This window comes from Hemitrygon akajei, chromosome 8 (genome assembly GCF_048418815.1).
Source record: "Hemitrygon akajei chromosome 8, sHemAka1.3, whole genome shotgun sequence".
Classification (NCBI taxonomy): domain Eukaryota; kingdom Metazoa; phylum Chordata; class Chondrichthyes; order Myliobatiformes; family Dasyatidae; genus Hemitrygon; species Hemitrygon akajei.
Genome location: NC_133131.1, coordinates 166,904,645 through 166,918,705, shown reverse-complemented (window position 1 = coordinate 166,918,705; position 14,061 = coordinate 166,904,645). Strand labels below are relative to the sequence as shown.

General features: G+C 42.7%; 1 protein-coding gene across 6 annotated transcripts in view; it reads left to right on the top strand.

The window, feature by feature from the left end:
• The first annotated feature begins 8,698 nt into the window (after positions 1-8,698).
• Positions 8,699-14,061, top strand: part of nktr (natural killer cell triggering receptor) — a 243,430-nt gene continuing 238,067 nt past the window's right edge. For 4 of the 6 annotated variants that reach the window (XM_073055021.1, XM_073055020.1, XM_073055018.1 and 1 more), the window contains exon 1: positions 8,699-8,757. In XM_073055021.1, the coding sequence (XP_072911122.1) occupies positions 8,711-8,757 (47 nt within the window). In that variant the 5' untranslated portion in view covers positions 8,699-8,710. The remainder of the gene's footprint in view (positions 8,758-14,061) is intronic. The other 2 variants (XM_073055023.1, XM_073055022.1) reach the window with 2 other exon arrangements.

Here is a 14,061-nt window from a genome sequence, read left to right as displayed (position 1 = left end):
GGAGGGAAGGACAATGGGGGTATAAATACCACCGGACTAGACATGCCCAGGCATCATCCCTAATGAAAATGGATGAGCTTGTCATCAAAACATGGATTAAAATCGATACTTGTACCCGGGTGGAAACCCAAGAGTTTATTTGTCATATACACAGCAAAAGCACAAGATCAATAACTTATAGTTTTTTTTATTATGTATTGCAATGTACTGCTGCTGCAAAACAATAAATTTCACATTTGCCAGTGATATTCAACCTGACTGTGATTCTGATTTTGATTCTCTGTATTGTGATAAGGTCTAGTTGGAGTAGTTTTATGCAGTAGAGGTCCTGCCTCACAAATCTGATTGAGCTCTTTGAGTAAGTGATGAAGATGACCAATGAAGGTAGGGTAGCAGATGTCATCTACCTGGATTTTACTCTACCATGACTAAGCTAACTTTGGAGTCCTGATAGAGCTTTTCGTCCTGAAAAGTTGAATGATTAAGGCAGGGGTTCCCTTCCTATTTTATGCATGGACTGCTACCATTAACTTAGGGGTCCTTGGACCCCAGGTTGGGAACCCCTGGTTTGAGGTGATAGGTGAAGCCTGGTGGGTGAGGGAGGGGGTGTGGGATGAAATAAGAAGCTAGGTGGTGATAGGTGGAAAAGGAAGAGGGCTGGAGAAGAAGGAATCTGATAGGAGAGGAGAATGGATCACTGGAGAAGGGGAATGAGGAGGGTCACCAGGGTGAGGTGATAGGCATATGAGGAGAAGGGATAAGGGGCCAGAGTGGGAAACTGAAGAAGAGAGAAAGTGTTGGGGGGGGGGGTGTAAGGATAAATGGCAGATGAGTTTAATCTGGATAAGTCCGATGTGATGTATTTTGGGAGGTCAAATGCACAAGGGAAGCATACAGTAGAGGGTAGCACTTTTTAGGAGTAACAACGTACAGAAGGATCTTGGGCTGTCCGTAACTCACCGAAAGTGGGAACACAGTGAAGATGGTGGTGAAGAAAGTATACTGACTGCATGCCTCCTTTCATCGGTCAGGGCACAGAACATGAAAGTTGGCAAATCATGGTGTAACTGTATTAAACCTTGATTAGATCACATTTGGAGTATTGAATCAGGAGCAGAGTCAGGTTTATTATCATTGACATATGTCATGAAATGTGAACACGAGGAAACCTGCAGATGCTGGAAACTCAAGCAACATACAAAATGCTGGTGGAACACAGCAGGCTAGGCAGCATCTATAGGAAGAAGTACAGTCGACATTTCAGGTCTCGGCCGGAAACGTCGACAGTGCTTCCTACAGATGCTGCCTGGCCTGCTGCGTTCCACCAGTATTTTGTGTGTATCATGAAGTGTATTGGTTTGCAGCAGCAGTACAGAGCAATACATAAAAATAACCATAAATTAGGATTCCGTATGCATGGATTCAACCAACCACGGATCGGGAAAACCCGGAAGTTCTCTCTCCAGCACTCGTTGCTTGAGCATGTACAGACTATTTTTTCGTGTTATTATTCCCTAAACAATACAGTATAACAACTATTTACATAGCATTTACATTGTATTAGGTATTATAAGTAATCTAGAAATGACTTATAAGTCCCCAGATTATGAATGAGTTCCATTCCTGAGTCCGTCTTTAAGTCGGATTTGAAGTCGGAACAGGTACATCCGGTAGTATTTAGCATCAGTTAGTCAAATGTTTTTCTTAGTACAGTATATAGTACATATATTTTACCTTTCTATGCATATAAAACACTTAAGAAACATACGTATTTCAATAATTTAACCACTGCATTGCTTAGTAATAATTGTAGCTTTCATCGGGGCAGGACCTTTCATATGCTCCATTAAAATTGTTCTGATCATTGACCGACTGTAGCCTAACGCTTTTCCAATGACCGATGGCGTTTCACCTCTTTCCGATCGCCTTATTACTTCCACCTTCTTTTCGATCGCAATTGTGATTATATTCGTGAACAGAAACACGGCGGATTCAGAGCTGCGTCGCCAGGTCCTAATGTCCACCGCACGATGACACATTAAATAAAGTCCAGGGTTCCACTGGGTCCTTAAGACCACCACACTGATACATGTTAAATAAAGGACTTGAGCATCCGCGAATTTTGGTATCCACGGGGGTCTCAGAACCAATCCCCCGCGGATAAGGAGGGCCGACTGTAGTGCAAAGTAGAGCACCAAGTGAGGTGGGGGTTGCATGCCGTTCTGGTCACCGCATTCTAGAGAGGTTGTGAAGTCTTCAGGGAGGGTGCACTCAACGCTGCCTGGATTGAAATGTATTAGCTCTAGGGGGAGGTTAGAAAAACCTGGCTTGTTTTCGCTGAAGTGTTGGATGCCAAGAGGAAGACGCAGAAAAGGGGATAAAATTACGAGAGTTGTGTGTGGGGTAGATAGAGAGTTCTTCAAAGGATAGAAATATCAAACGCGAGTCAGTATTGGTTTAAGGTGGGGGTGGTGGAATTTAAAGGAGATTCGCAGAGCAGGTTATTTTTTACACTGTGAGAGCTGGGTGCCAGAGGAGCTGACAGTGCATTTCAGATATCAACTCCCTCTTCCGTGTTAAGAAAAACCTACCCCTCAGATCTCCCTTAAAACTCTTTTCTCTCAGGCCTCGGCCTTCTTTACTGCTGGGAAAACAAGTACAGCCTATCCAACCTCTCACCATAACAGTTCCAATCATGAACAGCTATTGTCTTTCAAAAATTATTCAAGAATAAACACAGAATATAGAACGCTACAGCGCAGTACAGTGACTTCACCCCACGAGTTTGTGCCGACCTTTTAACGTACTCTAAGATCAATCAAATGCTTCCCTCCAACACAGCCCTCTATTTTACTTTCATCCATGTGACTAAGAGTCTCTTAAATGCCCTGAAAATATCTGCCTCTACCACCACCCTTGGCAGGGTGTTCCACTCACCCACCACTCACTGTATAAAAATCTAACCTCGACCATCACCACCTTTACTCTCCTCCAATCACCTTAAAATTGTGCCCCCCCCCCTCCCGCTATTAGCCATCTCTGCACTGGAAAAAAGTCTTTGGCTATCCACTTCAACTATGCCTCTTATTATGTTATACACCTTTATCAAGTCACCTCATCTTCCTTCACTCCAAAGAGAAAATCTCTAGCATATTCAGCCTTTCCTCATGAGACATGCTCTCTAATCCAGCTTGTATCCTAGTAATTCTGCTCTGCACCCTATCTAAAGCTTCTACAACCCTCCTATAATGAGGTGGCCAGAACTGAACACAAGATCCCAAATGTGGTGTAGCTGAGCTTTATAGAGCTGTAAAGACGGTTATTAAAGTGACTGTTAATTAATTCTGTGCAAAGTCTGCGAAGAGAGTTATATCTGCTCAAGCTTTTTATTGGGTGCATATGTAGGATAAAGATGAAATATGAAAGTAACCTAGCCAATGGTATCAAACAAGATACAAAAGGTTATTTTCTGATGTATAAAGAGTAAAGGAAAGACGAGAGAGGATATTGGAACACTGGAAAATGACACTGGAGGTGTAGTAATGGGGGAACACAGAAATGGTGGACGAGCTTAATAAGTAATTTGTGTCAGTCTTCACTATGCCAGACTTTCAAGTGTGTCATGTGGGCAGAAGTGAGTGAAGTTGCTATTGCTAAGGAGAAGGTGCTTGGGAAACCAAAAGGTCTGAAGGTAGACAAGTCTCCTGGACCAGATGGTGTACACGCCAGGGTTCTGAAAGAGGAGGCTGAAGAGATTGTGGAGGCATTACTAATGATCTTTCAAGAACTAATAGATTCTGAAATGATTCCGGAGGGCTGGAAAATTGCAAATGTCACCCCACTCTTCAAGAAAGGAGAGAGGCAGAAGAAAGGAAACTATAGGCCAGTTAGTCTAACTTCAGTGGTTGGGAAGATGTTGGAGTCCATTACTAAGTGATAAGGTTTTGGGGTACTTGGAGGCACATGATAAAATAGGCCACAGTCAGCATGATTTTCTTAAGGGGAAAATTTGCCTGTATGCAGCATAAGAAATAAAATGGACGATCTTGAAATTCAGCTACAGATTGGCAAGTATGATGTTGTGGCCCTCTCTGAAACTTTGCTAAAGGATGGCTGTCATTGGGAGCTGAATGTCCAAGGATATATGGTGTATCAGAAAGATAGTTAGTAGGCAGAGGGGGTGGTGTGGCCCTGTGTATAAGAAATAATATGAAATCATTAGAAAGGGATGACATAGGTTCGGAAGGTGCAGAGTCTCTATGGGTTGAGTTAAAGAATGGCAAGGGTAAAAGGACCCTAATGGCAATTGTATACAGGCCTCCAAACAGCAGCCGGGATGTGGATTACAAATTACAGCAGAAGATAGAAAAGGCATGTTAGAAGGGCAATGTCATGATAATCGTTGAGAATTTTAACATGAAAGTGGATTGGGAAAACCAGGTCAAGAGAGAGAACTTGTAGAATGTCTAAGGGATGGCTTTTTAGAACAGCTTGTTGAGTCCACTGTGGGATCATCTGTGCTAGTGACCAGTAGTGTTCTGCAGTAGTGTTGGTGTTATTGGATTGGGTGTTATGCAATGATCCGAAGGTGATAAGAGAGCTTAAGGTTAAGGAACCCTTAGGGAACAATGATCACAATATGATCCAGTTCACTTTGAAACTTGAGAAGGAAAAACTAAATTCCAATGTGTCGGTATTTCAGTGGAATAAAGGAAATTGCAATGGCATGAAAGGGGAACTGGTGAAAGTTGACTGGAAAGGGACACTAGCAGGAAGGACAGTAGAGCAGCAATGGCTAGAGTTTCTGTGAAAAATGAAGGAAGTGCAAGACAGATATATTCCAAATAAGAAGAAATTTTCGAATGGAAGAAGGACACTACCATGGCAGACAAGTGAAGTCAGAGCCAAAGTAAAAGCAAAAGAGAGGGCATTCAAGGAAGCCAAAGCTAGTGGGAAGATAGAGGATTGGGAAGCTTTTAAAAGGGTACAGAGAAGATTCACAAGAATGATTCCATGGTCAGACCATATTTGGAGTATTTTGAGCAGTTTTAGGCCTCTTATCTAAGAAAAGATATGCAGGCATTGGAGAGGGCCCAGAGGAGTTTCACAAGAATGATCCCAGGAATGAAAGGGTTATCATATGAAGAGTATTTGATGGCTATGTGACTGTACTGACTGGAGTTGAGAAGAATGGGGGTGGGGGGGAGGAATCTCATTGAAACCTATCAAATATTGAAAGGACTACATAGAGTGGAAGTTTAGAGGATGTTGCCTATAGTGGGGAGTCTCAGAATTAGGGACATCCATTTAGAACACAGATGAGCAAAAATTTCTTTATCCACAGGGAGTGAATCTGTGGAATTCATTACCACAGATGGCTGAGGAGACCAGCTCATAGGGCATATTTAAGGTGGAGGTTGATAGGTTCTTGATTAATCAGGGTGTCAAAGGTTACGGGGAGAAAGCAGGAGAATGAGGTAGAGAAGGATTTTAAAAAATCAGCCATGATGGACTGGTGGAACTGACCCAATGGGCCAAATGGCCTAATTCTGCTCCTCTGTCTTATGGTCTTACATATTACTGGTGCAAAGACCTCTTCCCTTCAGTCATCACCTCCTTCACATTCCTTCTCAGTTGCTGATGTCATAGGCGGTTTAACACAAGCATGTTCAGCTGTTGGGTAAAGTATCGCTCATGTATCTCGTGCTCGAGGGAATACTGCAGTATTGGGTGAGAAATTAAACTGAAATCCCAAATATCCCAATAGTGGTAAGAGATCCTGACAAAAATACAACCGGCATTAAAGCAACCTACCCCTACTGGTGGTGTTTCTTTTTTGTATTTACCCAGATTATCAACTTTTCACATTGATTGTCTGCCATTCTTTGTTTGTGTGCCAATTTTCATTGATTCTATTGCATTTCTTTGTTCTACTGTGAATGCCTGCAAGAAAATGATATTCAGGCTTGGAAATGGTTACATTGGAAATTGTACACACTTCGATAATGTTTACTTTGAACTTTTGATCTTTGGTGCTGTGAACAATTCCCGTCTCAGAATCAACATCACTAAGATCTGGATGTAATTAAATTTCCCTTGTGATGACTTTGGAAAATGGGTGGTCGTGCACCCTAAATTGCTCTCCACTCTCCAGCTTCCTCTCCCTCATCCCCTCACTTCTTCCTTGTCCCTCCCCTTCCTCCTATGTCCCATCTCATCTATGCCCATTCCTAATCTTCTACCTCTTCTTTTGTCCTTCTCTTTTTCCCACCCTGACCTTCTCACCTGTCCCTTCCCCCTCACTCCTCCCCAGCTCCCTCTTCTCTTTCCTCATCCCCCTTGCATTACCCTCTCCATAGTTTCTTCAATCTGTACTCGCTGGAGTTAAGAGGAATTGGGGGTGGGGTGGGGGGGGGGGGGGGGGGGAGAGGGGAGATCTCATAGAAACCAATCGAATATTGAAAAGGCTTAGATAGAGTGGACATACAGAGGGTGTTTCCTATAGTGAGTGCCTAGGACCATTTGAGGCATGATCATGTGGATGAGGGATTGATCGTGTGGATAGTCAGAGGCTTTTTCCCCATGGCTGAAATGGTTGCATCAAGAGGACACAGGCTTAAGGTGCTGGGGAGTAGGTACAGAGGAGATGTCAGGGGTAAGTTTTTTACGCAGAGAGTTGTGAGCGCGTGGAATGGGATGCCGGCAACGGTGGTGGAGGCGGATGCGATAAGGTCTTTAAGAGGCTTTTAGATAGATAGATAGATACATGGAGCTTAGTAAAACAGAGGGCTATAAGTAAGCCTAGAAATTTCTGAGGTAGGGACATGTTCAGCACAACTTTGTGGGCCAAAGGGCCTGTATTGTGCTGTAGGTTTTCTATGTTTCTAAGGACCAGAGGGCACGGCATCAGAATAGAGGGGCATCCCTTTAGAACAGAGATGAGGAGGAATTTCTTTAACCAGAGGATAGTGAATCTGTGGAATGCGTTGTCACCAACACCTGTGGAGGCCAAGTCACTGGGTATATTTAAAGCAGAGGTTGATAGGTTCTTGATTAGTAAGGTTGTCAAGGGTTACGGGGAGAAGGCAAGAGAATGGGGATAAGAATTCAGCCGTAATGAAATGGCCTAATTCTGCTCCTGTATCTATTGATCATCATCCACATATGCTTTCTCTTACCTCTACTCCTTTTCTCAGAACCAATCCCAATCCTGCCCCTTTTAGTGTAATCTCTCTCTCTCTCCGTCTTGTTTTACAGCGGTTGGCACCCAGCTTAATGGTGCATTACTGCCACCTTCTGCTCCAGAGTGTGTGATAGACTCACATTCTAAATCCCTTCACCCAATCGCACACACACACATACCCTAACCTACACTTTATCCACCCACCTTTGGCCATCCTAGTACCCTATTCCTGTTTATCCATCACATCCTATAAAAAACCCCTGTACCCCTTAAGAAAGCTAAAAATACCCTAACCTGTGTTCTCTCACCCATGCCCAGCAACCCCTTTAATGTGAATTCTTGCACCCCCAATTCCCTTAGATTAATTCTCATCATCTCTCTCTGTATCCCATACTTCCTGCAACTCAGAACTACATGTTCTACTGACTCCTCTTCCTGACATTCCTCACACAGTCCTGTCTGGTGTTTCCCTATCAACTTCAATGTTTGGTTTGGTGCACAGTGCCCCAGCCTTAACCTAGTCCACACAATTTCCTCTCTTCTGTATCTACTACCTACCCTAGTACCTGCAACACTTTTTTTGTATTTGATATAAATGTCTCCCTTTCCCCTCCCTGTCCCTTCTTTCTTGCCACATTTGGTTAATTTTTTCCCAGATTACACACTTAACCTCTGCTTTACTGATACTAATGTGCATTTCTACATTTTCTTTCTTTAATGCCCTCTTTGCCAACTCATCCACCCTTTCATTCCCCATCACCCCTACATGAGCTGGAACCCATAGAAATTTAACCTGACCTTCCTGATTTGCAACTCTTGTGACTGACTGAAGGACTTCATGAAGTACATCTTGCCAGCTGTTTGAGTGAGAAGACCTTAAACTTGGTAGAACTGAAGATGAATCTGAGCATATCAACGCTTTGACTAGTCTAGCTTTCTCCACCCAACGCAACCAACACTGCCATCATCTCCACTGTATACACCGCTAACTTATCAGATGTTCTTCTGCTGATTGCAATTGCTTTTGCTGGTATAGCCACCCCAAACCCTGTCACTCCTGTTTCAGGTTCCTTAGCACCATCTGTATAGACCTGAGTATAATCACTATACTTTTCCATCACATGACAGTTAAATGCACTTACCAAATCAGTTTTATATTTTCCTTTCCTTTTTACCTCTAACAAATGCCAGTCTACGTCAGGCCATACAAGCTTCCATGGAGCTACAACCGGATAAACTACTGAAGGATTTATCCTTAGATCAAACACTCCACATGATCTAGCAATATCATTCCCTACCCGACTAAAGTTTTCCCTCTGAAACCTCCCATTTTCCCAGGACTCCTGCAACACTCCTTCAGCAGGGTGAGAATCATTTTGTCCCTGCAAATTAGCCCAGTAGTTTGCCATCAATTGCATCCTTCTTAATCTTTTAGTGTAATACTGCCCTCCGACGTTTTATGTTGGCTGAGGAGGCGGAGCCGAGCCGGAGGTGCCCTTTAAAGGGAGGGGGACGGGCTGTCCCAGGATGCTCGGCGCGGTGGAGGGTGACAGCGCCATTTGTGGGGCTCCGAGGTGAGCAGTGTCTCTAACTTTCCCCCCCCCCGCATCTTCGCCCCTTTTCCCCGATGGCTCCCTCACTCTCGGCGGCCCCCTACCACAGGGACCCAGTGGCCGACAGCTGTGGGCAATGGCTTGATCGGTGCCGGGCTGAGCGGGGGTTTTGCCGCCGCGGTCCCCCCACCCCCCCGTGAGGGGAGCGCGGCGCCGAGGCCCCGTCAATCGGCTCCTCCTGCACCTCACACTACCCCCGCCTCCCTCAACCACTCCTCCTTCCCTCCCTATGCTCCCCAGATCGGTAACCCACGTACCCTTCACCCGTCACATTCCCTCCCCAGCCCCTTTTCCTTCCCCCAACCTGGCACCGTCTCCATCCCCAACTGCTCCTCACTCCCCTTCTCTCCACTCTGCCCTCCCCCAATCCATCCTCTATCATGCACCTCCACTGTTTTCCTGGCCTGAGTAGATTTCCAGGCGTAAGTTTTGAAGTCTGATTGTGTTAATTTGGATTTGTTTATTGTGCTGTCTTCCGTAGAATCGTCCACCTATAAAGTTTATTATATGTGAATTAACTTAACTTTAATTTGGTGTGCAGTTTAATTTACACAATATTATACCTTTTCTTATTCAAGTGCTTCTGGAAAACATCAGCTGAAGTGCTTTTTAATATGGTTGCTTTATCAAGTGTTTTTGACAGGCATTACTTTTAAGTAATTGGTTCAGTTTTTATAGCAGAATTTTACTTGGCTTGGATAACAATTCACCTGGCCTTTTATGGATCTTGGTGTTTATTGCTGAGGCTTCAGTTGCAGGATTCCTGTAATGGATTGGTTGCAACTCAAATCACACTTTTTATAAGGAATATTTTGAGGCTAGTGGACTTTGGTGTAGGTATAAATCTATTTTTGTATTAAAAAAGAAACAGTCATATACTGATGGTAATTTTTATGGTCTGCTACATGTTTGTGGCCACCAGATATTTGATAAGAAAAATTGGTACTTCAGAGGCTCTAGTGTGGGGGAAATGAGAGAGTTTTTCCATTAGAATGGAGTTTGAGTATCAGAAAATGTATGACTCAGGAACCCAATCCTAAAGTCCCAATACTTTGTCCATTGTTCAAGTAATTCTCCTGTCATTGTCACATATACCAATGTTCAGTGGAAGAACTTACTTTTGCATACCATCCATTCAGTTTGTGCCTCCATCTAGTAAAGGATGTGCTGGCATCGGAGAGAGTCCAGAGAAAGTTGAGTTATCCTGGGAATGAAATGGTCTGAGAAGCATTTGATGGCTCTGGGCCTGTACTCAATAGTGTTTAGAAGAATGAGATTTCTTTGAAAGATCAGGGGTTCATAACCTTTTTTTTTAATGCCATAGAGCCTTACCATTAACCTGAGGGTATAGGAAACCAATAGAGTAGACTGAAGAGGATATTTCTGATAGTGGGACAGTCTAGGACCTGAGGGCACTGCCTCAAAATAGTGGGATGTCCCTTTAAAACAGAGGTGAAAAATAGTGGGATGTCCCTTTAAAACAGAGGTGACAGGGAATTTCTTTAGCCGGAGGGTGGTGAATCTATGAAATTCTTTGCCGCAGATGGCTGTGGGGACCAAGCCATTAGCATTAAAAGCAGATGTTGACAGGTTCTTGATTAGTCAGGGCATCAAAGGTTAGAGGGAGAAGGCAGGAGAATGGATTTGAGGGATAATAAATCTGCTATGATGGAATGGTGGGATAGACTTAATGGGCAGAATGGCCTGAATTTGCTGCTATGTTTTATGGTCTTATTTCATTGCATTAAGACAAATGGGTGGATCAGTGCTCTGAGATGGTGAGGAAGAAGCATCATTACAGGATAATGAAACCAATATTTATCAGGAACAGACGATATACAAAGACAGCTGGAGCAAGGGGGAAGGTGCAGATTGTAAAAAGAAAATCAAAAGCTGAATGGACATAACTGGAATATGATGTTACGGATATTGTGAAGTGATCAAGGGTGAGAATGATGATCTGTCTGTACTGTATGGGGTAAAAGTAGTAGGAGTGGAAAGTATTTTTGCTCAGAAAATCCACGTACAGGTATTGTGCTGTTAAACCTTTGCTGCATTCACTGCCTCTTTAGTGTGTGTCCTGTTTACAAATCCACTTTTTACTATAATGGCTAGCGTGTCATATCTCAGTCATGGCAATACCAATATTGTTTCGCCCCATCTATCCAATTTTTAAAAAAAATAAAAAAAATTCTGTTAGTGGAATATTTTTCAGCAATCCAGTTATTTTCCTAAACTGCAAGTGTAGTGGGTTTGGATGGAGCTGAGAAATAGCATATGGAAAAGACCTTAGTCCTGACGAAGAGTCTCGTCCCGAAACGTCGACTGCTTCTTTCTATAGATGCTGCCTGGCCTGCTGCATTCCACCAGCATTTTGTGTGTGTTAGTGGCTTAAACAGGCATGTTTAGTCTAGTTACAGGTAACAAGGGTATTTGAGTACATACTGGGCAATCCAAATTAGCAATAATATGGAGGACAAATCGTTTTCTAACAGGAGGTTGTTGACCACAAATGAAAGCCATGACTTCTGTTGTTTGTAATGCATTTCAATAAGTTAAATGAAAATGCACTGTTCTGCTGCTGCCAAACAATTTCACGACAGATGTCAGTGACAGTAAACCTGACTCTGAAGCTGTGGATAGTGAGGAGGTTTGTTAAAGGAGTCAGCAGAATTTAGACCAGATGAAAATGTGAACAGAGAAATAGCAGACAAGAATGAGTCAGGACCTTTAAGAGACTTGAGGAAGAGGGGAAATCATGCCATTAAGTGTAAAAGTTGGAAAGTCATGATGGCAGCTACATAAAACTTTGGTTAGGCCACATTTGGAGTATTGTGTGGTTCTGGTCACCACGCTATAGGACAGATCTGGAGGGAATGATTTGCTGTAATGTTGTAGAGATCACTCTGAGGTTAGACTAAAAGTATTTGAATTGTGACTTTATAGAAAAATGGTCTTTCACAGGTGGCAAGTATTGGAGGCCATTGTTTTAAGGTGGGGGGGAGTTTTGTTTTTGGTGGTAGTTGCCTGGAATACTAGGGGAGGTGATGGAAGCAAAAATAGGAATGCTTTAAGTTGCATTCGGACAGGCGCATGAGCAAGCAAAGGATGGAGGGGTACATGCCACACAGGTGGATGGGATTAGATTAGCATCATGTTCTGTGTGGACTTGGTGGGTCAAAGGGTCTGTTTCAGTGAATTTAGATCAGTGGGATAAGGAAACGGGTTGTATTGTGTGATGCTGAAGGGTCAGTAAACTTCCATATACAGGGCCTTCGTGGAAGGGGGCTTTTACGTAATTTTGTAGAAGGATCAAAAGTGAATTAATTCACTGAAGTCCAACTCTTGAACCTAAACAAAGGAAAATATGAAGGTATCAGGCAGAGTGTCTGTACGTATCAGGTAGAAGTTGCTCTGGTAGAATACATGGTTTACAGCAAACAAACCTGAGGATGCTGGAAATCCTCAGCAGATCGTGCTACATGTTTAGGGAAAGAATAAAAAGGTTAACATCAAGTTCAAGATTTCTAGCATCTTTTTTTAAAACTGTCTGGTCCAACCTTTTCCCCACTGACTGTCAAGAAGTTAAAGGCCTTGTACCAATTCAAAAAGTAACTAGGTCTTGGAACAGATCATACCCCAGATGAATTTCTGATACAAGAGGCAGCTTTAGTCACAAATTCAAAGCCTCTTCTCCCACATCTGGAAGAGAACATAACTAGAGGCTGTAGAGATATGGTCATAATGATCATCTTGAGGAAGGAGATATTAAATATAACTGTAGAGAGTTGCTGTTGTTTGTCACAGGGAAAATTGGGGTCCTTCTTAACTGCCTGCTCCCCAAGTTGCAGTGTAGATATCATCCATCTAAGGGCAAAATTTAACTTCATGTCAGCTCCAAAAGCAGCACCAACTATGATGTATTTTTCAATCTCTCAATCCTTTCCTGATCATTTGAGGGACATACTTCTCAAACTTCATTTTCTGCAGATAGCTGTCTCTCATTTGCTTCATAAAGCTGTGCTCTGATGAGCAGATCTACAACATCCTATCTAGAGCAACATAAACAAAATGCTCTGGAAGCATGTCATTACAACTAAGCATCTTCAGCCTTTAAATGTTCCCAGTTGGGCTGAGTACTATCATTGTTGTCTTTATATCTGGAGAATACAGTAAAATAGACCTGCATTTAAAATTCATACATATCAGCAACCCCCAAAAAATATGGGCACTTTCCACCTTAAATAAAAATCAAGACCACTAACCTCAAAAGTTCATCTTTTTCTGGGCCATGATGATCTCTTGAGTACTTCGACGATATTGACGATCTGCAGTGAACATGTACTTTAGGGAGTGTTGTGCAGTTTCACCAGACTGATTTGTGGAATTAGGAGGTAGGATATGTGAGGGAAGTGAGTGATTAAATCATCTAAAGAGGCAGTTGTGTCTTTAGCCTAATCATAATTTTATACACTTCAATGGCTTGAATTTCTCAATGCTTCACTTTACACTTTTCAGAGTTAAATTCTGTCTGCCATTACCTTTTCTCCTTTCTAGTTCATCTGAATTCTGTTGTAGTCGTATCCATTGACACCATTCTTAGTGTTATCTGTAAATTTACTGTTTCCCATCTATGATTGGTTGTCTGATGGTCAGAGCTGCAGGGGGGTCTGGACCAAGCTCAATCTATACAAAATAAGCAGCACTCTTTTTCCACCTTTGCAGTCTGACTAAATTGAAAGCTGTGGGATGTAAATTTAATAAAGCAAATTCAATGTTACCTCAGAGTATGCTATATTTAAAAAATAATCTGCTAGAGTTGGTGGTGGAGTAGAAACAGCATACCTCCTTCCTCCATCCCTCCAGCTTTGTATCTTTTGTCCAAAGCCATAAATCTATCTCTGTCTCTTGTAACCAATTAATCGGAATAGTTTTTGTTTCTTTCACCTAAACCCTTCTCTGATATTGCACACAGCTTTAATATATCAGAACAAGACCGGCTTCCATTACACTGTAGAGCTTGTGTTCTGGTAAATTTCTGTACGTTCAGAGTTCAATTTCTTGCCTAAAATATGATGACAGAATTGGATGCAATATTCTGGCCTTGACCTAACCAGAGCAGTTTAAAAATTTTGTATAAATTTCCCTCCTTTTCAGCTTCTAAATGGAGTATAGAATCCCCGATGTTTTGCTATGAGTTAGTAAGTCCTGCCTCCTTCAAAGATTTGTGTACTGAACACCCTCGGCTCCTTGGCTTCTGCACGT